At 42.5% G+C, this 23,143-nt stretch overlaps 1 protein-coding gene across 11 annotated transcripts in view; it reads right to left on the bottom strand.

Annotated features, from left to right (window-relative positions):
* RAI14 (retinoic acid induced 14) overlaps positions 1 to 22,932 on the bottom strand; it is an 86,248-nt gene extending 63,316 nt beyond the window's left edge. For 4 of the 11 annotated variants that reach the window (XM_040542175.1, XM_040542180.1, XM_040542182.1 and 1 more), the window contains exons 1-2: positions 22,422 to 22,812; positions 12,222 to 12,313 (exon numbers count right to left, since the gene is read on the bottom strand). In XM_040542175.1, coding sequence (XP_040398109.1) covers positions 12,222 to 12,257 — 36 coding nt within the window. In that variant the 5' untranslated portion in view covers positions 12,258 to 12,313; positions 22,422 to 22,812. Of the gene's footprint in view, positions 1 to 12,221; positions 12,314 to 22,421 lie in introns of all 11 variants that reach the window. The other 7 variants (XM_040542176.1, XM_040542181.1, XM_040542183.1 and 4 more) reach the window with 5 other exon arrangements.
* Positions 22,933 to 23,143: the final 211 nt, after the last annotated feature.

The raw sequence follows: 23,143 nt of genomic DNA, 5'->3' as shown, positions 1-23,143 counted from the left end.
AATCTGTACTCCAGGTATGGAAAATCCTTTGTATGGATTGGAAAAAATACACCATGGCAGAACAATTACATTCTTATGCTACCAGAAGAAAAACACCAGTGACTGCCAAGTACATTTCAGCTACATCTTAACTTACTGAACTTGCCTTCCTGCACCCTAACGAACAGCTACCTAATGTTATTCCATTTCATCTCATCAGGAAATCCCAAACTGGACTTGATGCCTTCCCTTCAAAAACACAGAACAGCTACCCAAAGCAGATATTGTGCATTTGGTGGTTACACGTAGTGTGTAACAACTGAGCAAGCATCCATACTTCAAAAAATGAGAAAAATTATACCACGCACCATCCCAAAGTCCTAATCAATACAACAGAATCTGATGATCACCCTTCAACAGACATGAAGAAACTTACCTGTAGACATTTTCCCCACACGATGCTTATGTTTGCCACATCTCACTCATTATGTCACAGTTCACCCAGCATTACACAAATGACTTCCAACTCAAACGATCCTCTAAGAAAAGCAGCTCTACTCATAAACAAAACAAAATCCAGCCTTCATCTAATTTCATGCATCTTACCATCATCTGAGCAAATGGAGATAGCTGACGTGCACCACTACAGCAAATGGTCAAGAAATCTTTGCTGTAACATTAATCTGAGCTGACGGTCCTCACAAACACATGGATAACACAACCTCCTTCTCGAGAGCACAACATGCTAAACAACCAGCACAGCAATCCAGCTGAAGCGAGACCTGGCTTGCAAACAAGGAACCTACATTAAGAGCAACAAAACCAAAACACCCTGAGCAACTTCAAGTTTACCAGCAAACAACATATGCATTAAGAAGTGGTATTTGCTACTGCAAAAAAAGAGCTGCCCAACACCAAGCCTAGAACAGCTTTGTTGCTGTACAGCACTTTGCACGCAGAGTCCTGTTTGCAACACCTATTCCAACATAACTGCCAGGGTGCTCACCTGCTGCTTGTTGGAATTGTCATCATGCATTGACACACGATGGGAGACAGCTGTGACAAGTCCAGCAAAAACAAAGAGCAACAGGCTGTTTGTACCAAAACAGGGACATAACTGGGTGGGCAAAAAGAAATTCACAAAAATGCCACCCTTAAGTATGCTTTTACTGTGCCAGTAAGCACACTTAACACATGCTCCAAGATAGCTGAAACTTGCAGCCTGCTCAAACAATTATGTTGTACACAGTGTTCAGATGCCCTTAGTCCCAGACATAAGGATTACAGAAAAATATCCAGCTTCCTCACCTGATAAACACACAGAATTAGTTTGATCAACCCATCATACTACAAAGGACCTTAAAACTCAGCCTCCAAATCAAGTGTACATTTACAGATTCAACAGCTTCTATGTATGTATTCACAAATCACTGTCTTCAACCAAATCCCCTCTTCTCTCATTAAATGGGTTGTATTCAGAATTATAATTTCAAATTGGACTGCATTGCTACACAATGTTTTTCCCTGTTGTTAACTGCATGTTGACAAGAAGCAACTAAGGCAAAACAACAGAAGAGATGCGCTTGCTTCTCCTCCCTGACCTACCGTATGGCTTAACAGTTAATTAGGTACACGTACATGATGCAGTTTCCTCTAGATTGAATATGTAGCAACCTGTTTGCAACTGGTGCATGTGGTAAGATTTCCTGCAAGCAGTGCATTGACTAGCACTCCATGAGCTCACACAGTTGCTTACTTATATCCCCAAGTTCACCCAAGTCTCAAGTGGTGCACTTCACTTAGACTTCTGACAAATCTATAAACTATAGATCTGAGATTCACGTTAGAAACACAAAGTCACTGAGGGGCTGACATTGTTCCTATTGAATGGAATTATTTCAGATCACAAGCAATCACCCCCTAAAGCAAACTAAAAAAATAATTTAAAACAGACACCCAGACCCTACAAAGAAGCCACTACTGGATAACCCGTCAAACTAAGTATCCTCAACAGGCACGTGTATTTCTATCCTAGACTCAGAGGAAACCCAAGCCTCATGGAAGCCCTGCCATTTGCTTCCATGCAGTCAGCATTTTAGTTTTGGTTCTTGATTCAAAGCTCAGTCAAGCAGACTAAAGTCTTTCGTCTAACTTCAAAGGGCACTGTTTCAGTCTCTGGATAAGCAGACAGGTTCCCAAAGTTTATGAGATTCCTAAGAGGTTTCCACCACACACAGCAAAGGAAGCAAAGATGAAAGAAAAGTACGCACCTGTGAGCAGAGCAGAATGAGCATGTCAGACACACATTTAAGTACTGGTAACCACATTATTTGCAAAGTTATGAAAACACCCTGGCTTCTGTCATCATCTGTACCATTCCAGTGTTCTGAAGTTAACTGTATATTCCATCTGAGATATGCACGTGCAGCGTATCTAGGGAATGAGACTCCTCAGACAGCTATACAGCAGTAAATTTAGCTTGAGTTCCAGATTGTTTTTGCCTCCCCAAATCCAAATAGCATCAAGTATCACTAGTGTTAGGTGCTACACATGAGCAGCACTGAAAGAGGTTTCTACCTCAAAATACTTGAGGGTAAAGTATAAAGTCCATGCAACAAGCAAAATACAGGAAGAGAATAGTACTGTTGTAAGAATACACAGAATATCCCGAGTTGGAAGGGGCCCACAAGGATCATGTCCAACTCCTGGCTCCACAAAGGACCACCCAAAAAAACAGACCATATGTCTGAGAGTGTTGTCCAAATGCTTCTTGAACTCTGGCAGGCTTGGTGCTGTGACCATGGCCCTGGGGAGCCTGTTCCAGTGCCTGACCAGCCTCTCACTGAAGAGTTTTTTTCCTAATAATCAGCCTGAATACAAAATATGAATACAAGCCATGAATCAAAGAGATTAAGACATCCTGCAGCTGTAGTTAAAATTTGACATTCAACCACAATGGCTTTCACCAACACAGTCTACAGTGCTTTTAAAAGCTTAAGTCTACATAGCTCTAGATGGTCTAGATCTAGAAATATGAAAAAGATAGCTCCTTAAATAGCTTTTCATGTGTCAGAATAACTACACGAGTCCAGGCAGCTTTACTACTAATAGTTGGACAAGGATACTATAGCTTTTCCTGAAGCTAACCCTTAAGCTTTTTTTCAGCAGCTGTGAAAAAAGTAGAGGTATCTTGTTCTAGACTTAAGAGCATTTTGTATCTTCTGTGAGGATCAGCATGATTGCAAGCTTCCTACATGGTGTGCCAAGATACAAATCTTTATACAGAATCACAAAGTGGTCAAGTTTGGAAGATAATCTTCCCTGCTAAAAGAAGGGTCAACTAGAGTAGGTTGCTCAGAACTTTACAGAATCATGGAATGGTTTGGGTTGGAAGGAACCTTAAAAATCACCCAGCTCCAAACACCTGCTACAGACAGGGACACCTCCCACCAGACCAGGTTGCCCAAAGCCCCATCCGGCCTGGCCTTGGAACACTTCCAGGGATGGGGAATCCACAGTTTCTCTGGGTAGCCTGTTCCAATGCCTCACCACCCTATGCGTGAAGAATTTCTTCCTAATAACCAATCTATATCTACCCTCTTTTAGTCCAAAACCATTACTTCTAGTCCTATCTCTACATTCCATGATAAAGAGTCCCTTCCCAGCTTTTCTGTAGGCCCTCTTTAGGTACTAGCAGGCCTAAGGTCTCCCTGGAGCCTACTCTCCTCCAGAATGAAGAACCCCAACAACCTTGCCCAGTCAGGTTTTGGCTAGTTATACGACCGAGTTACAGCCAAGTATGTAAGAATGACAACAAATCATTAGCTTTGCATGAATTCACAATTAAGTGATATATTTAAGAATCTGTAGTATTTCAAAGTTCATTAAAGGAATATCATCTGTAAAAGAAAAAAAAGTTGAGCAGTTGTTCATAGAACACCTTTGCCACTGAGCTATAGTACACATACACTGTAAGACAGACACTGTGGTACTATAGCATTTTCTCACAAGCCAAAAGACAACTTCCTTTTAGCTTTCAACCTTATATTCATCCCAATTTTGTGTTTTCCCTCTACATAGGTCTGCAGTTTTTAAACACTCCCTTAATCACTACAGCTAACACAGAGTGGTGAAACACAAACATCAGCCATCAATCTCACCTGACACAAAAAATCTTCAGCCCACAGAAGTCCTCCACATAGCTGTGCTAAAAAAAAAATGCAACTTCCTTATAACCACCACAATCAACCACAATACAGGAAGTCCTCTTCATCCCTATTCCCTCTACCTGTCTGCCCAAACCTTTGAGCAAAGAAGGCATCTTCAATGAGGTGCTGGCAGTCCAACTGTCTGAACTGTCCCTAATCACTACATGGTATTTCCTGGGAAGAATGCCATTCTCCTCTACACTTAAGCTTCATGGATCCTTCAGAACATGCATGGCTTGAAACTCAAGGAGATGCAAAAGTGTGGCAAGCCAGGGAACAGAAAAGGACTTAACACGTCTCTAATGCTAGACTCAGCTGAGCACTTGACTACAAGCAAGCATAACAGCTCTTTGAAGAACAGGACCAAAAAAGGGTTGCTAAATAAGGCAAACAATACACGTGTTTCAGTTTGATAAACTCTTTTTTAACATTTGCTGTCTGCTTGTACCATTCATAGGCTCTCAAAAGATAAGCATGGAATGAAAAGGCTCAAGTCTCGTCTCCAACAGAATAAGATGTATGGGTGTTTTATTGTTTAGTTAATACTACAGTGCCTATTCTCAGCAAATGTTTTTATACTTAGTAAAGACAAGAGACAACACTTCAGATGAAGACTAGACCACTCATTAAATCCCTTTAAATGAGTTTTAACTGACAGCTGGACAGATTTTTTTTGTTGTTCTTAAAAAAATCAAACCAGGCACAAATAGTGCCAAAAAGGAAGAGCAAGGATATAGTGTACCACAGTAAGAACGCACAGACAGCTAATTTATCATATTTTTTATTTATTTTACTTTACATTTAAATCTTACTAAAGATAAGCAAATAAATGAAAAAAATTACAATTGCTTTTTTGCAACTCTTCCAAACACAGGCCTTTGAACTTTTGTGCTTTGTTTAAAGGGACACAAAAGACATGTTTCTACACAACAAAAATTCCTTTCTTGTTACCAATATATTTAAAAATACTATCTTTTTCCCCAGTGTGTATATGCCAACTTGCCTTTCTTTTTCCTACCCACCCCCACTTCATGCTGCCTAGTTTTCGTACTTGATTTAGTCTTGAACTGTCAACAAACTGGCTAGTTTCACATTCTAATTCTTCTGCATTGATCTAATACAGTTTTGTAGATCACTGTCCCAAACACTACAGGGTTTAACTCTAAAACAGCTTTGTAACTGGGGAGGGGTGTCCTTTTCATTTCTGCAAAGGTTTTACATGTTCTTTTTAATGAGGGATCACATGAGGATGGCAGATGCAATGTGTTTAGCTGGCCAAGCGCTGCTCAGGCTAGCAGGGCAGAGTAGCATTTGAGGCCAGCTAGTGACTAACCAATGTTTCTGTTCATACAGCCTCCAATGGGAGAACAAGCGAGGAGGCATCTGGGATAACGAAGTCAAGAGGCCTGGGCAGGCACTTGGGAAAAGGAGACACCTTTCCCTTTCCCCAACCTAGATTTACACAGGAGTCATCATTATTGTGTCACTCTCAGCTGGTAAGAATATGACTCTACAGCCAGTAATAATGGGAGATATTGTTCCTCATGTAACTTGGGGCACAAACATGGGTGGAGGTGGGAGTCAAAAGAAGTGCATACAAGGAGCTACATATCATGTCCTTAGCCAGCCCTGCAGGTTTGATCTGACAGTCTTTCAGCCGCAGAGCTTCTCCTGACTTCAATCACCAGATTTAACAGAGTTCCACTTGCCATGCAATGACATTGTGGGGCTAGCTGATCAGGGCTGCAGCTGTCCATGATTGACCCAGTCTGTGGATGAACAATGTATACTTAGCAGACAAGGAACTAGCATCATAGCAATAACGAATTTGTAGCTCAATGACATTTTGTTACAGACTGACAAAGCACAGCTGGGAGCCCGACCACGATGTTCTCTACTACACTCCTGACTATAATCCTGTTTTAGGAAATAACTACATGTTTGTTCAGAGTAATCCAACTCCAGCCCAGGTTCCTCTGCCATAATTTCAACCACCACAATACATTTCTCTTTTGATCTATTTCCCTTTCTTTCTGTCCCAACCATTTGGAGATGCTGCAGGTTGTTTCCAAAATGTGATGTGATGAGAACCTGCAAGTGACCCGTTTTCGTTTGCTCTGCCAAAGCTAGGCACTTTCCCTTCCAGAGCTAGCAGATAGCAGGCATCCCACAAGAGCCCAGTTATTCCTTCACACAGAACAGATACCAGCTTCAACATACCCAACAGCTTCAACTGTCCCTGCAATCACTTTCAGACCTTTCCTTTTTCCTTTCTGTTTTCCCCTATCCTTATCTCTAAGTCCTTGCTCACATGTTTTCTCCATTACGTTTTCCTTCCATCACTAAAAGAGATGCTACATCACTTATGTGTCACTTTGGCCCCCTCATAGAGGGCTGAAATGCACAAGAATTAAAGTTCTCATGAATAAAGTAATTTTTTTTTACTCTTAAGTACATTCGTGTTGTCAATAATGTCGAAGAGACACTACGTGATGTCAAGATATTCACACTGAACTGACTGCAACAGGCAGCAAGTCTTACTCTGTGGACTGTAAGACTCTGAATACATTTCACTTTTTTGCACAAACATGTAAGTTTTGCCTGGGAGAGCAGGCTGACTAGAGCAGAGTTGTACTCTGTCCAGAACTGGAGGCGTGACGCCAAACAGCTCCCATGCTGAAAATGCAGTGGAAGGTAAAATCCTCAACTCCAGACAGAGGGAGGCAGAAGCAGGAGCCATCACATTTGTTTCAAGAGAGAGGATAAATCCTCCTTTTCCAAGAGGAGGTGGAGGAGAACGTCCAATACATTCCAGACAGTAAGCCTCCTCCTACACACTGTATAGTGGAATCCAAAGATCCAAAGACACTTACACACAAGTTTCAGTAGTTCATTTTCTAAATAACTGGGGAGAATGATCAGAAAACATTGCTATTCCATTTTATAGCCAGAGCGAATTTTGTATGCCTTTTTTGTAACAATTACCCTGGTAGAAAATAATATGTGTACACAGGGTGGACAGAGCAATTTTCAACAATCCCATGTTCCTTTTTAGGTCAATTGCAGTTTTCAGTGGACCAAAAAAAAAAAGACTATTTAAAAGAGATTCTGCTTCATTATTTTTAAAGTTGCCCCACCCAAATTTTGTTCTCCCACACACTCACTCACTCACTCCAGAGCACATGGGAACACAGCAATTTCAGTGGAATGTATCCCAGCAATCTTTCAGTTCCAGACCCCCACATAGCATTTTATACTATAAAAACTGTTAAATAGGAACCTACTAGTTAGAACGTTGGGCATTAAAAAGAAGTGCCAAGCCTTAATTAGCATAGCCTCTAGGTTAAGACTGAGATATTTTATACTACAGCGTACCTAACTGCCTCATTACTTCAAGATTTATGGAACAATGACTACAACACAGGCCAAAAAGAAGAAATTTCCATACGAACTGAGAACTTTTCCTCCCTCATTTGATAGCAAAACAAATAGGCATTTCCAGAAATACCAGAAGTTTGAGCTGGCAATTAGCATTGGGAAATCCCAGCTTGTCTTGGCTCTGCTTCTGACAATAGTTACTTTTTCCGCTAAACTGCACAGTCAATTCTAAATTTTAAAGACACTCTAATATTTTAATTATTCAATATTGAAGGTATGCAGAAACAAATCCCAATTCTGATCTTCCTCTTGCCCAGTCAACAGGGGCTATGTTGTCAAATCACAAGAAATGTTTATCAGCTGATCTTCAATACTCACAGCAAACAGTCCTAAAAATTTTCAGTTATTTTCCCACTGATATAAGTCAGTGTGAAAAAAATCCAACCCATCACAACCTTCACATCCTTTTTCTAGAAGAATTATAAATAATGTTAAAAACAAATCACCTAACCAGGTCATCTAGGTTCCTACGATATCTTAGTATCAAAGAGCAAGATATGTAAATGTATGTAGGTGCCCACAAATTTGGATGAGCATCTTGTCATATTTAAGAAGCAGACAAAACATGTTTAGACAGGTTTGATATCTGTGTACATTTGAAAATCCACCCAGCCCTGATCTGCCTGTTTCAGATTCTAGACCCTTTTGAAGTCAGACCACAAATTGACTAATTACTACAGAAAGCATTCAAATCTCAAATATTAACAACAATTAAGAGGCTCATTTAAACACCTGTAACACTGGTTTTAATTGGATTATTTCACATTCTACTTCTCCAGACAGAAACACTGAAGAACTTCTGAATTTATGGTTAAAGACACCTATTCTCCACCATATTCCTACAGTCTATTCCTCCAGATAAAATTCCTACAGGCAGTCTGTAAATAAATTCAAGCTCTGAAATGATAGCTCCTAATATTAACACAACACCTTTTTTAAGTATCACGTGTAACAGGTGCCTTGAAACAATTAAAATGGCCATCCATTGGTCTGCTTTCAGGTGTTACCAACAGTAGATTTTGAGTTTGATAACGAGGAGCAAAGAAGTAAGGAAAGAACTGAGAAAAAACAGCTCCCCAGGCAGAAAAAGAGCCTAGTTGCTTTGTCAAGATATATGTGCAATTTCTGTCATTTTGTCTACAGATACTTGAGTATGCACAACCACTACCTGCCTTCTAGTCTCAGTGTTTGCTCCCACCTATGCATCCTCTTCACATTTCTAGACTACATACATCCTCCTGTAACTGTACATCACACTTTGACAATGCTTGTTTGTGACAGAGCTATAAATCTCACTCCTCCACTTCAAATACACATGTTCACATGGCAACAGTCACCCTAAGGAAGGATTTCACAGCAATTAAACGTGTCAAGGGAAAAAAGATTCTCCAGTTAATGGAGCTGCCTGTGCACACAGACAGTGAATCAGGCAAAGGAGAGGGGAGCTGAGTAGCAAAAGCATAAAATGCAAAGCCACAAGAGGACTAATGCTCTTGTCTCTCAGCTGTGGACTGCACCAATTCTGCTAAATATCAGAATTAGCAGCCTTTTACTCCTGTGTTCCTGCAACTCCTTTGCTGTCATTCTCAGCCCAGTGCTTTTTAGGCCAATAATCTGAAGGCGTGATCTGACAACACAGCTAAAACAAGCAAAGAAAGGGAAGTCCTGCTGCTCCTCCTCATTTCACCATTCCTCTCGGGGCTGACCACACAGAGAGACAAAGCAGGGAGTTAACCAGCTAACCCCACAATGTAATTTCCATCGCTTTAGGTTCCTGAACTGACTCACTGTTACCCTCAACAAGGTTCAAACATCCTTAAAAACAGAAGGGCAGAGATAAAAGAAGAAGGAGCAGGGCCATCTCTTTTGAAGCTGCAAGAGTGGTACAGACATGGCACTAAAGCAAAGCCCCAGAGCAGGGAGACTTATACCTATGGCTAAGTATCAGCAGTTGTGCCCACTTTCAATTCAGCCATTCCAGAGCAGCCTAGAGAGCTTTAATATACCACTAAAGTTGCCTACCCGGTCTTAGCTTTAGCATACAGTTTTGTTATCAGACTTACTGCTAGAGAAGTGTTTGAGTAATTCCTGTCTCCCACGCACACCTTAAAGACTTATTCCTACTCCTCCCCTCTTCCTATGTTTTTTTTATGCTAACAATGAGGCTAAAAAGAGAGGTACCATTCCCTACCCCAAGACACCTCCAGTTCTACAGAATAAGACATTAAAGATTTCCTCCAGAATGCAGTACAGGGTAGGCAGAATGAGAGGGGAAAAAAAAAAAAAAAGAATCCCTCTATCCCTGCTGACTTTCCTCTTATCCCCATCCTGAAAGCAGTTACCACATTTTATATAAATTGAGATACAAATAAGACTAATTCCAATTAAAACCACCTCCTTGTCCTCCTCCCAAATTATAGCTAAGGGCAGCTTCTAGAAACTAAAGAAGAGAAAGATAATTTTCCTTGCTTATCATGCACAAAATACAGAACAGCTCCTGTTGGCTGTTTTGAATTATGCCCTTAAGGTTTGGCTTCAACACTGAGGAAATAAGACTGTCTTGAGTTTAGACTGCTGTGCTTGTAGAGCTACATATCTAAACATTAGGTATCTTAAAAATCCTTTGTGGTCAACTTTGCAAGTTTGTTTCCAGCCAGTAGACAGCAGTAGTATCAAAACAGCAATTACTTTCAGACCTCCCTTGGTTTTGGGGAGAGGTATGAGTGAGCTGTCAAGGCCAGGCGAGTAAGAAGTGAACCAGTGGAATTTATAACTGTGGGTGGACTAGCTACAGCAAGATCTAGTTGCATCACGCATGTCACTTAGCCTTTGCTCTAGAGCAGCAGCCCAGCCAACAAGCATAAAAGTGTGAATGAAGTCATCCTAACACACAGGCACACCTAACTTCCATTAATACCAAGTGTGTTCATGCTTTAGCCAAGGGACTCCTCTCATTACTCAAGCAGATGCCTAAAGGAAGTTTTACTGGTGTTGGTCAACTCGAACAGCAACTGCTGCTACTCTTCGCATCAGTGGTAGCAATTTCTGACCACCAAGTAAGCAACTGAAGACCGAGAGGCATATGGAGTTAGATAACTGTGCCACTGGCCAACCTGTCCTGGTGAACAGCAAAAGCCAAGTATCTCTTAAACAGTTTAAAGTGTTTCACTCTGCTCACAAAGTTTGGTTGACATATTTAGCTTGGTTATAGAGTTTAGCAAGGCCTCTTGCTAAAATGAAGGAGTAGAACAACCACCAGAACTGTTGCTACAGTGCCAGCACAGCAGCTGCCCGCACCAGATGCTAACCAGCAGTTCAAAAACTTTATATGCTGTAATCAGCACATCTACAGATCACGGCACAACATCTCTTCCTTCTTTCCAGCTACTGAAGCTCATTACAAGCTGAGACCACTAGACTAGAGAGACCACCCTAACTCTGTGCCACAGACCATCTTTACATCAAAGTGCAGCTTGTACTGCTCCCAAGTGCAGTGTGTGATGAATATCAAAACTTCTAAAGAAGCTTTACTTTCAAATCTAATGTATATTCATCAAACTTGGCTGCTCTAAGATCCTGTGGGAATCTGGCAACAACAAACACCACCACATCATTTCTCTCAAAGCAGCACGCAAGTTGCAGAAGGATGAAACGTCACATTCTTTGTCGATCATGGAGGTTTTTTTTGTTGTTTGGTTGTTTTTGTTTGTTTGTTTTTGTTTGGTTGGTTGTTTTTTTAAATTCCACACAAAATCAGGAAAGTCAATTAAATCCAAAGTCACCTACATCACTGACTGCTCACCGCACTATCACATGAGCATCAACATTAGTGCATAGCAAGAAGCTGGAATGAGTAGCAGTAGGAAGAGGAAGAGAAGGACAGGACCAGACTACAGCAGTCCCACTGCTCCAAGGGTAGTACACTTGCTATACAATTTCAAGCTTGGGTCCCCCCGATACTACCATTAGCAAGAGACAACATGTAAAATGCAGGATTATGTCTCTCTAAATGCAGCTGTGAAGAGCGTCCTGTAGGACCTCCGTATTTATGCCTCCTGTCCTCACTGATCAAGCCTTGTATCCACCTCTCCTGTCATGCTGGAATTGATAAGCCACATCTTGTCCTAACTGTACAGCTGGTTCCTGTATTCTTGCTGACAAAGAAACCCCGACACAGGCTGGGGAGACCTTTTGTTAAGTGCTGAAACACCACACTGATAAGAATGATGATATGTTTAGACAGAAGTATGATTGGGCAGTAAAGTCCTTACTAGGCGTAATCCTGTACCTGGAACCAAGTTTCAGTCTGGGCACCAGCACAATCCAACAGAAGTTCTGCAGACCCTATATGTACATGTTTGATTCAGTTATTCCAAAAAGAGAGCAAGGTAGTGAAATACCATTACTTTGCATAACAGAGACTTGCAATCCAAAATAGAAACAGCCTACTACATGCTGTACTCAGCTGTTGCCTTTGTGCTTGGAAATAAAGCTGTTATTCTCTGTAATTCATTAACCTACAACCTTATCAAGGTGGGAGTGAAGAACTTGTTTCCAGCATGGAAACCAGCAATCAAACCGAGCAGAAATACTTACGTCACTCTTCCTGAACTTTGCTTTTAAGCTCTTCATGCTGATCACATTCAACCTTCCAAATTTTTGAGGAGCTTTTTATCCTTCTTCAATATCTAAACAAACAGAAAAAAAAGAGAGAAATAAGATTCCAACTTGATACCTTTCAGTTCATTGGCAGACAAGTCTGAATTGAATTTGCATACGTATATCACCCTTTGAGGGTTTAGCCCTCAAGCTCTAAAAAAGATTAACAGCCAGCTAAGAGAAGTGTTCTGTACTTCCAAACTTGAAAGCAAGCCTAAGTCTGATCACAGAAGAACAGAGGAGGCCTTTGCCAAAAACTCAAATGTACATCACATTATTACTTCCTACCTGTCACTATAAGTACATCACTCACACATTCATACACGTAGCACCTCTCTCCCCCCACATCCAATTTTAACATTAACGTCAAGGCAGCCATTTGTAAAGAAGAAAAAGCAGAAAGATATATGTACAGTCATTCAATTAAAACCTCACTATCCTACAATTGCGGGTCTGTATTGGGCAGCCAAAGTACTACGTGCACAAATTTAACCACTAACCAACTCAGAAGTACACCAAAACCATGCATGACACATACTAGTTAGGCCAATGCAACGTAGCAGGTAGAACCATCTAAGCAAGAGGGGTCATCACTGGAAGAACTGTTTCATACTTTTCCCCAAAAGAAATTGTATGTTTATTCTTGCAATCATAGCTATTTTTAATTTGACAATGCGCTATCAATTACAAACAGACATATTCCCCCTTCCTCTCTTTCAAATGAAGAAAAGCAGCAGTAACACAAACATATACATCCAGCATTACAGAAAAGCTGCAAACTTTTACAGGGAAATGGGGAAATAGCATCTAGAGCAAAGTTTCCTACAGCAAGTTACAATATACAACAATCCAAGATAAATGTAAATGAGGAAAACATAATAAAGTAGCATGGTGATGTGTTTATTCACATACAACAGTAGAAAAACTTAATGAAACAACTTGTGGACTGGACAAAGCCACCTGTACAAAAAGTGTTCCAGCTTTCTTGTTCTACAGTGTGCTCACTGGAATAGCCCACACACCCCATCTACATAGTTTAGCTGTTCTACAAATTCCTGCTGAAAGAAAAGTTTAAAGTGAAGGGTGTTCAGCTGTATAAACTTCCTCCCTCCACCGTGGAAAAAAAAAAAAAGGAGAAAAATACTATGAGTCTAGCCAAATAAATAACTGAAAAGAAGACTGAAACATAAATTCAAATAGGTCATGGTGGGTCACTAATGTTTTGCATCACTCTTCAGAAACAGCAGATTACAGTTTGATTGGCAAAGTAAGATTCAATTATTCCATAAGAGAAAGTCCCTTATTATTATGAAGAAAGTTGCTACATTCTATATGATTCCTCTACTATGAGCGAGTTTCAAAATGTAACTATGCTGTACGCTCTTTATAGAGTATATAAAAACGCTCCCACAGAACAGAACACGGAGCACCATTCAGGAAGAGGAATTAGCACTAAATAAACATGTCACTTTGTTCAAACCCATATTTAATTGGCGGCCATTTGAGACACACACAAGTACATTTCTTTAAAAAAAATGAACAAAACAAACAAACAAAAAAAATCCCATACACTGCAGATACACAAATACATTTCCCACAGACCTCCAACAGGTAATTTGGATGGGATAATTCTATAGGCTGTTAAAATATCATTAACTCTAATTATATGACTCTAAGTCTAATTAAATAATCATCCTAAAGTCATGTCAGATTCCTGACTGCTTCCACATAATACAAACATTGGGTTTTACTCTAAGTTCTTGCTGTTCATCTCAAGGTATGGGACCACAGAGAATGAGATTGTGGCATTGTGTTTAAATCTTTATCGTGCAAGGGAGAAAACAACTGCAGAAGCTTTTCGCTCCCTGCCTTAAGTGACAATTTCTTAGCTTTCTCCTAGGCTGAATGAACTAAAAAATTGGAAGCTCTGAAAAAGCAAAAAGAAAGAATTATTTTAGATTGCTCTGATAGAAGCATAACGCTTTATTTCTGCTACACCTATTCAAACTTTCAGGAAAGTGTGAAACTGCAGAACAGCTGTCATAACCTGCAGTGGAAATGAGCCTGAACCTCAGCAAGAGCCCAATAATCTCTTAACTCATTCTCTAGCAACACCAAGGATAACGAGCCTTGCAAAGACCAGAAATGCCACAGTACAGACAAGACAAATGCCATTATATTTATCTAGCCTTCTTTATATACCACACCAGCAAAAGTTTTTTGGGGAAAAAAGATTTAAAAGAACTTTAAGCTGAGAAACATCACACAGTATCCTACATAATCCAAGTTTAACAGGCCTTTTTAAAATTAGAATTTAAACAAAAAGGCATTCAGTTTAAATAGCTTATTTATTAAGGTAAAAACAAAGTTTTTGCATGGGGAATTAAAAACATGAAGTCTTTCCTCACAGACAGATTGCCAAAGAATTGCCTGCTATAGGTCATCTTTCCCCTTCCCACCCCCTACAGCATTTTTGGCTCCCACAAACGAAATATTTGTTATAGCTCCCATGGAAATGAAGTACTGAAGTACAGAGCTATGGGAAAGATGGCAAATCCTTGTAGGTATACGCACGGAAGAGCTGCAAAGCTGAACTCTCTTCTGCAAGGAACCTGTAGCAGTCTAACAAGCTTTGCAAGCACTCCCAGTATGTTACTTTTCCCAGTTTCAGGAAGGAAGAAGGGAGGTGAGCTGTGTTTCTGCTAGAAGCCAACTTATTTTTTCCCACAGGATACTTCACTTCTTGCGTAAGTGCATTTTATACATTAAATTTGAAACTTAAATCCACAGCATAATTAAAAAAGCATGCACAAGCACACAAAAACAGCATTCCTAAGTTTAGTGTGTGTCACATCTGTATTTTTTCCATAAAAGATAGTTAAACACAAACATTAAGATTACAGCTCATGTATCATAATGCCCATAATCCCTCAGCTGTAGAGATAAAAACCCATGAAGCAGTGAGGGCTGTCTTTTCTTGGCACAGTTTAAAGGAGGAAGTCACCTCTCAAAGGGTGTAATTATTGGAACTGATGCAAAAAGAGGTCAACATTCTGATTCAGCAGAGCTTTATGACAACTGCTCATTTGCCAGAGGGGGGATAAAGGAAGCACTGTTAATAAACTCCTGTTTTACAAGACAGGAAACGACAACTAGAAATTCACTATGGAGAATCAAGACACTTCAAAACTATTTCTGCAATGAATCACAGGTATTAACAAGAAGCAAGTTCTACCTATGGCGACATTTCTCCCCTTTCAAAACAAATGTGGTAATAAATCCTCAGGGCTGCATTTTGTAGCTGCAGCAAGTTTTGCAGTAGAGAATTGCTTAACTCCAGAGATTCTCAACAGCTAATGCTGATCACATGTTTTTAAACACTATCTCCAAAATGAAATATCTGGTCCTCTATCTCATCTTCCTTTAGCTTAATATTAATAGCTTTCAAGAAGACAAGCCACAGAAAACATCTTAAGGTCAACGGTAAACCTATCTAGTTAAAAACGAGACATTGAAGTGGCAGTAATCTTCAGCCTCAATAACTTCATTGAAACTTTGTCTTAAAAGACAATAGACTCTTCGGGTTTAAATATAGGAAGCAGATTAAGATAATCTCCTCTACTGATTCACAGTAAGATTTGGGCAAACCACAGTAAACAACCATACTGACATTTTTTTCCCTTTTTCACTAGTTCACAGCAAAACCAGAGCAGGGCCTTTCCTGCTCCTTGAATAGCCAAAGATCCACTGAGGCAACAGTAAAACAGCCTTAGGATATTCAATGCATACTGTTCATGGCAATGACTGCTACCCTTTAATAATTGGCACATGCCGAATTTGATTAATTTTAGGTGTCAAAAGTCCTGCATCTCTTTCAGAACATAATGAGAAGCCTCCATGTCAGGCAATGCTATTTTAAAGCAAAACATCATTTATAATGTGAACTAATTTCCCATTCCACTCCCCAAAATATCATATTTTCTCCCCACCATATTAGGCTACAGAAAAGAACTGGAGACTCCATACAAGGTTGGTAGCGTAAGGAGAAACCAACATATATGAAAAAAATGGTCTTGAAGAGTACCATTGCTGCTGTACATTCACATCTCCTTTGTGTAAATACACCTCCTCTCTCAGGGGAAAATAAGAGGTCTCAGAAGTCACTTCTACCTTGCACTGCAGCACCTCAACATCATTTATTCTCTGGATGATCATCATCTTTCCAAACCACAAGCCCTGCTCTGACCCAGGAGAACAAGCCTTTGCGGCAGCCAGCTCTGCATGGCCGCCAGAGGCATCCACAGCACTAGCTTTTCTTCTGCTGCCCCCCTTCAGTACCCAACCCATCAAGTGCTTCACATGCTTCAGCTACCCTGACCTACAAACCAATACTGAGAACATGCCCAAAAACAAGCTTCTCCTTAGTACTGCCAAAGCCCGCTGCACCACCTCGAGGCATTAGCCACTACCCAGCCTCTTCAGTTTGCACATGACTGCAGGCAAGTCCATATTGTGCTACAAATATCCTCCCAGCACTTCATCTTGGACTACCTTCTCATTTCCATCCTGCTGAGCGTATTCCTCTCTCTACTGCTCAGGCCAAAGCAGGGAAGCATGTACAATCTGACCAAAAGCAATGGGAACATTTCCCCGCTCTTTATCAGCACAACTCAGTTTTTCCATCTTGAATAACCCGTCCTCCTCTTCCTCCTCCTATCATAAGAAAAGTCAAATGGAACTTAATGTCACCTATAAAGACAAATAATTCTTGGCTTGGCTAATCTATTATTACTTACCAACGAAAACACACTGAAAAATGCACTGAGAAGCCCAAGTACTACACAAGAATGGGAGTGATTTATATACAGTTAATCCCACTCCAAACAGAATCAGACATCAGAGATAGCAAAGGCCTTGAGTAACTTAGTACTATCCCTCTATCTGTTCACAAATCACTGGCAAAGATGTGCTGAACTGTACAAATTTAAGCATTTGAGCCCAGAAGTTATGGCTCCATAGATATTGCGTCACTAACAAATGCAGTTATTGCTCCTCCCTCCAGAATGCTTTGAATCAGCTTTCTACTCTTACATATCCTTCTGATACTCAAAATTTGCAAATATTTTACTTCATTTCTGATGTATTCAGCTAAAGCAATATCAGCCTCTGGGGATGTAGCACAACAAATAGAATTGTTAGAGTGTGTCCAGAGGAGGACCACAAAGATGATTGAGGGGCTGGAGAATCTCTCCTACAAAGAAAGGCTGAGAGAGATGGGGATGCTCAGCCTACACAAGAGAAGGCCCCAGGGTGACCTCATTGCAACCCTTCAGTACTTGAAGGGGACTTACAAAAAAGATGGAAAAAGCGACTCTTTGCTCAAGCAGATAACGACAGGATGAGAGGGAATGGTTTTAAACTAAAAGAGGAGAGATGTAGGCTAGAGGTCAGGAGGAAATTCTTCACTCAGAGGGTGATGAGGCACTGCAACAGGTTGCCCATAGAGGTTGTGGATGCCCCATCCTTGAAGGTGTTTAAGACCAGGTTCGATGAGGCCCTGAGCAATCTGATCTAGTGGGTGGTGTCCCTGCCCATGGCGGGGGTGTTGGAACTAGCTGGTCTTTGAGGTCCCTTACAACCCAAGCCATTCTATGATCCCACGAATAAAAACCAATGCACAACGGTTAATGTGGGGATATGTGCAATTTGTTAAACAGTGTTTTCTCCTAGTTCTAGACGAGTAGGAGAAAGTTTGAATCAATAAGGCCTTAGACATAGTGAGTTACACAGGAGAAGATTAGAGAAAAATCATCAAAATGTGACATTGCTCTGATTTGTTTACTTGGCATATTAGACAGCACTCCAGGCAAAATCCTAGCTCAAGAGAAGTCCAAGCAAATTTGTCATTCGCTCATTACACTACAACTTTACTCTGTACTTACTCCAATTCTTTCGTCTTGAAGTATCTGTCAACACACATGCAGCTCACAGTAAGAGACAAGATTTGCTGCATGAGCTGGCACATACTGCTATCTTTCTCTGCTTTCATTTTCCCCACCTCTAAAACAAAAAGCCCCCCTCTACCTTGTGTGCTGCTCCATTTTAGGACAATATTCTCTGCGTTTATTGTACACAAGATAATGTTGCAGTCCTGATGACTTTTCCCATGTTCAATGTTTAGTCCAACAAGGCTAGACTGGAACTGAAGCATAAGGCTACAAACAGAAATAGAGAAAAATGATGCAGAGTTCCACTTGTTAAATGCCAGTTATTTAAATGAGAAACCCACGTGGATAACAACAGCTAGCACTTGTTTATACTTACTGCCTTCCTAGCATTCTGTATCAACCACTCAACTAAGCGCTGTTCAGAATCAGCAAACAATGGGAATCTGCACAGATGCAACCTTAAACCTAAAAAGAGCCAACTTCATCAATGTATAGATGAATATTCCGAAATAGCATCAACGCAGAACAGGCTCCTACTGGGCAGGAGCTGGGAAGACTGGAACATCAATTTAACACCTGCCAAGCCCCACTCCTATAAACTCTGCCCTTAAACTTTTTTTTTTGAAAGGCCTCGGAAGAATATCCTACTGAAAACTTTCCTAATACAGAAATGTTCAGAGATGGTGCTAATAACAACTCTCCTATTCCCCTTACAAATTTTTGGGTGGGGAAAATATTTTAGTTGGTGAAAGTGCAGAACATTTTTAAATGTTACCTGAAAAAAAGAATTGGGTGTGTTTAGAAATCAAAAATTAAGTACATCCACACGTCATAAAACATATTAGAAATTCAGATTTTTTTCTATTCTGGAAGACTACCAATGCTATAAACAAGCAGAAGATCAGCACCTACATCTTAGTGATAATCAAGTGAGTTTTATCTGATTTCATTTTGGCTGGTGAAACTTTCATTCAATAGTAGCAGCACTGCTAGACAAGTATTGGAGGAGATGCAGTGTGCAGGATACTCTCCCAGGTTTCAGAGACCTGTGAATCTCTAGAACCTCCTTAGAGTTACCCTGGTGGGAACTCAGACAAGTCCTTGCAAACAAGGTTCTCAAAAAGCACTTGAATGCCAAACTACCCAGAGACTTTTCAGGCTGTCCCAGTGCTGCTGGGAATCAGATGTAGGCCATTGTTTCTGCACGCCCATCTGCAATAGCCCACCATCACTCCCTGACACTCAGCAGTTATAAGGAAAGAAGCGGAAAGGTCTCACCTCCTTCTAAAGTCCTACAGAGTCATAGACAGACACAGAAGATCGTTTTCTTTGTAGTGACTGGATAAACTTTGCTCTCACCTACAGGTTCAGGTGGAAAACAAATGCAAAAACCCTCCACACATCCTGTTTTACAGAATTTTGAATATAAGCAATGGCTTCCAGGCATAAAACCAAAAAAAGAAAACCATGGCAGCTTTAGAAAGTATGTGTAAGTTATTAGAGCATTCATTTAAAATGCAAGACCTGCTCTATAGAGGAAGGATTTGAGTGAAGATCTAACACTGCCCAGGCAAATGCACTAACCATCAGGGTGCTGGCTCTCCCCTCCAGAAGTGGTCACACCAACTAGCACAGGGCCACCAAGATGACAAAGGGACTGCAGCACCTCTTTCTTCTCTGAGGAGAGGCTGAGAGAGGTGGGACTGCTCAGCCTGGAGAAGAGGGGGCTCAGGCGGGATCTCACTGATGGGGAGGGTACCTGAGGGGAGGGTGCAAAGGGGATGGAACCAGGCTCTTTTCAGTGGTGCCCAGTGCCAGGACAAGAGGCAATGGACACAAAAAATGGAGCACAGAAGGTTCACAGAAGGTGAGCATCAGGAAGCACTTCTGTGCTGTGCGGGTGATGGAGCACTATGACATGTGGCCCAGAGAGGCTGTGGGGCCTCTCTCCCTGGAGATCTTCAAAAGCTGCCTGGACACAGTCCTGGGCATCCTACTCTGGGTTGGACCAGATGGACCCAGGGGCACCTTCCAACCAACCACTCTGTGATTCTGTGACCGACACCATCACCTCCAGGCATTACTGGACATCGTGGTCTGGATCTCAACATGAGGAAAAGATGCTTTCTTTCACTGCTTTTCTGCTTATCATGCTTTTCTGCTCCAGCATTCCTCTGCAGGTGCCTAGATTAGATTTTTACCTTAAGTACCAGTGGAGATCTTCAGTTGCTTTCACGCTTTACCAGCCTCACATTTGTCAGTGTGACAGTGTCAAGCTTTGCTATAACATATTACCTGAATCGCAGCTATTTGCGCTCTTTCTTCTACACCCCAAAACTGCATTATTAGGTGACCCTCAAAACATGAGGAGCAGCAAGACTGACAACTCCATAAACAGTCCCCAAGCTACCTTGCATGCAGAGCTATCACCTGCACACATGCATTCACAGGCACCTAGACAGCAACCCCAAGGAACAAGTTAGAGGGACTCGGCTTCCCAGACATGCGGGAAGTACGGGTATTCAAATCCACAACCCCAGAAGATGTAATGGACTGCTCTGCTCCCACCTACCACCCAGCTAATGGAAGCTGCCTGGGATTTTCAGTAGTCTACTATTTCTGCCACTAAGCAAGGCACCAAGCCTTGAATTGATTTGTTCTAATTTTGCTTATTTTTCCTCTATAGCTATTTCAAGTATTATCCCTACGCAAAAAGAACCAGCCCACAAGCAGCTCTCAAAAGGCATGTGATTAGGGTATTGTTGCAGTAGGATTTACAAATTGCCAACGTCTCACACAAGAAGTTAGCTTTCATGGTCTCCTGGCACTGCTTCCCCATTAAGAAAGGCATAAATCCTTATTAGAGAGGGGGAAAGAACAGCAACATAATGGGGAGCGTATAAAATAAAAATAAAGATGAGGCAAGTGAGTAAAACCTCCTGTGAAATGCTTACATCCCTTTGAGAGACCAGCAGCCTCGTCTCTTCTCCACTTGATGCGATCCATTTCTTGGTTCAGGGAAGGAGAGGGGAGGAGATAGCGCTTTACTGCTTCGCTAGCAGATGTGCTCTTGGAAGAGGGAAGAGAACAGCACAGAGCCAATATTTTTAGAGATTGGAGGGATGGACATCTGCTACTGCATAGTGACTTATTGGCACTGAGCTTGGCCTGAACTCAAGAGAATCCTGAGCTCATATCCAGCCTCTTTCTACTCAAATGCTCTTTTACTCCGGTTCATACGGCTCTTATGCAATTCTTCTATTAGTAAATAAAATCCCATTGACAGCTTTCCATGAGTGGCCCACGAAAAGAGCCAAGCAGGTCATTGACAGATATTTACTAGCTTCATTTACTCCTAGTTAATCTGGGACATCAGATGGCCCTTCTAAGATGACATATGCGTATTTTTTGGCATTCCATTTATTTTTTTAACTTGAAATAAAACACTCTAATCTTAAACTTGCTGGCATACACTGAAAAAAAAAAATCAGCTTCTGCAGAAGTAGCACTCACTCCAGCTAGGCTGCGTTTCACATCAGCTCTGTAACGAGTGCGCTCGTGCTCCCTCCAGAAATAAACAGGGGAATGTGCTAAGATCCCGCAGCGCTGATAAAGCGGGATGTCGCCGGACTTTTCACGGTCTCAGGAAAACTTAAGGCTGTCACAAGAAGCCATGGCAGCCTGCGGAAGGCTTTGCCTACCAAGCGCCGTGCAGGAGAAACGCAGACCTTCTGGTGCTGCTGAGACTTAGAAGAGCAGGGCTCTGCTTAGACTTGACGCGACCCCTCGCGCAGCCTGCCTGCGTTTTAATCACATTTAATTATTGTTATTTCGGAGCAGACACAGGGACCCGTCCCCCCCGACCTCCTTGAGCACCCGCCGCCACCCGAGCGCGGACCCCGGTGGGGAGGGAGGCGGTACCAGGGGACCCTGGGGGCTCCGGTAACATAAAAAAATAATAATCATAAAAAATAAATAAAATTAAAGCCCCTGGGGGACACCACCCGGCGCGGGAGCCGCCACAAGCCCGTTCCCGGGGCCACCGCTTTGTTCCGCCGAGGGGACCCGCGCAGACAACGCTGGCAAGCAGCTGTCACCCCCGCCAGCCCCCAGGAAACGCAGAAATTCACAAATACATATATTTTATATTAAAAAAATACAACGGCACAGCCCAGCGGCGGCGACTCACGGGCTGCTCCCCGCACCGTGCAAACGGGGCTCTCCGGCAGCAACGGGGGCGAGAAGGGAGAAGTTTCCTCCTGTTGCGCCGATTTGGCGGCTTCTCCCCTCCGGTGCAGCTCCGGAGCAGCTCCTTCCCTGCGTCCTTCCTCCTCCTCCTCCTCCTCCTCCTCCTCCTCCGCCGCCGCCGGCGGCAGCAACAGCCCCCGGACGGCTGGGGCAGGTGGGCGCCGCACACAAAGCCCCGATTCACGCCGTGCGGGCGTGCGCGCCCCCCCTCCTCCGAGCCACGCTCACCGCATGGAGCCGCAGCAGCAGCAGTCGCCTCCCGCTCCGCTCCGGTCCCGCTCCGGTCCCGCTCCGGCTCCGCTCCGGTCCCGCTCCGGTTCCCGGCGCTGCGAAGGGCGGAGCGGCGCCGCCGCGCGCCCCGGGACACTCGCGCGCGCGTCACGTGGCGGCGGCGCGCGGAGCCCGCCCGGCCGCTGCGCGGCAGCGCCCCCGCGACCGTTAGCGCTGAGGAGAGGGCTGAGGGGGGCGGCGTGGCGGCGGGAGGGGCTGCGCGCTGCCGTGCCCACCGCTCTCCCACCCCTCCCCGTCCCTCGAATTAACCTTTCTCTGGGCTTAGAAAATGACAAGTGGGCTTGGTAGCTGAGCCAAGGTAGTGATTCACTGGATGTGCTCCAAAAAGTAGCTTTCCTCCTCTCAAAGCTGTGCCTCATCCGATGGCAAGCC

Source organism: Cygnus olor, chromosome Z (assembly GCF_009769625.2).
Source record: "Cygnus olor isolate bCygOlo1 chromosome Z, bCygOlo1.pri.v2, whole genome shotgun sequence".
Classification (NCBI taxonomy): Eukaryota; Metazoa; Chordata; class Aves; order Anseriformes; family Anatidae; genus Cygnus; species Cygnus olor.
The sequence above is the reverse complement of the archived record's forward strand: the minus strand, read 5'-3'. Positions and strand labels throughout refer to the sequence as shown.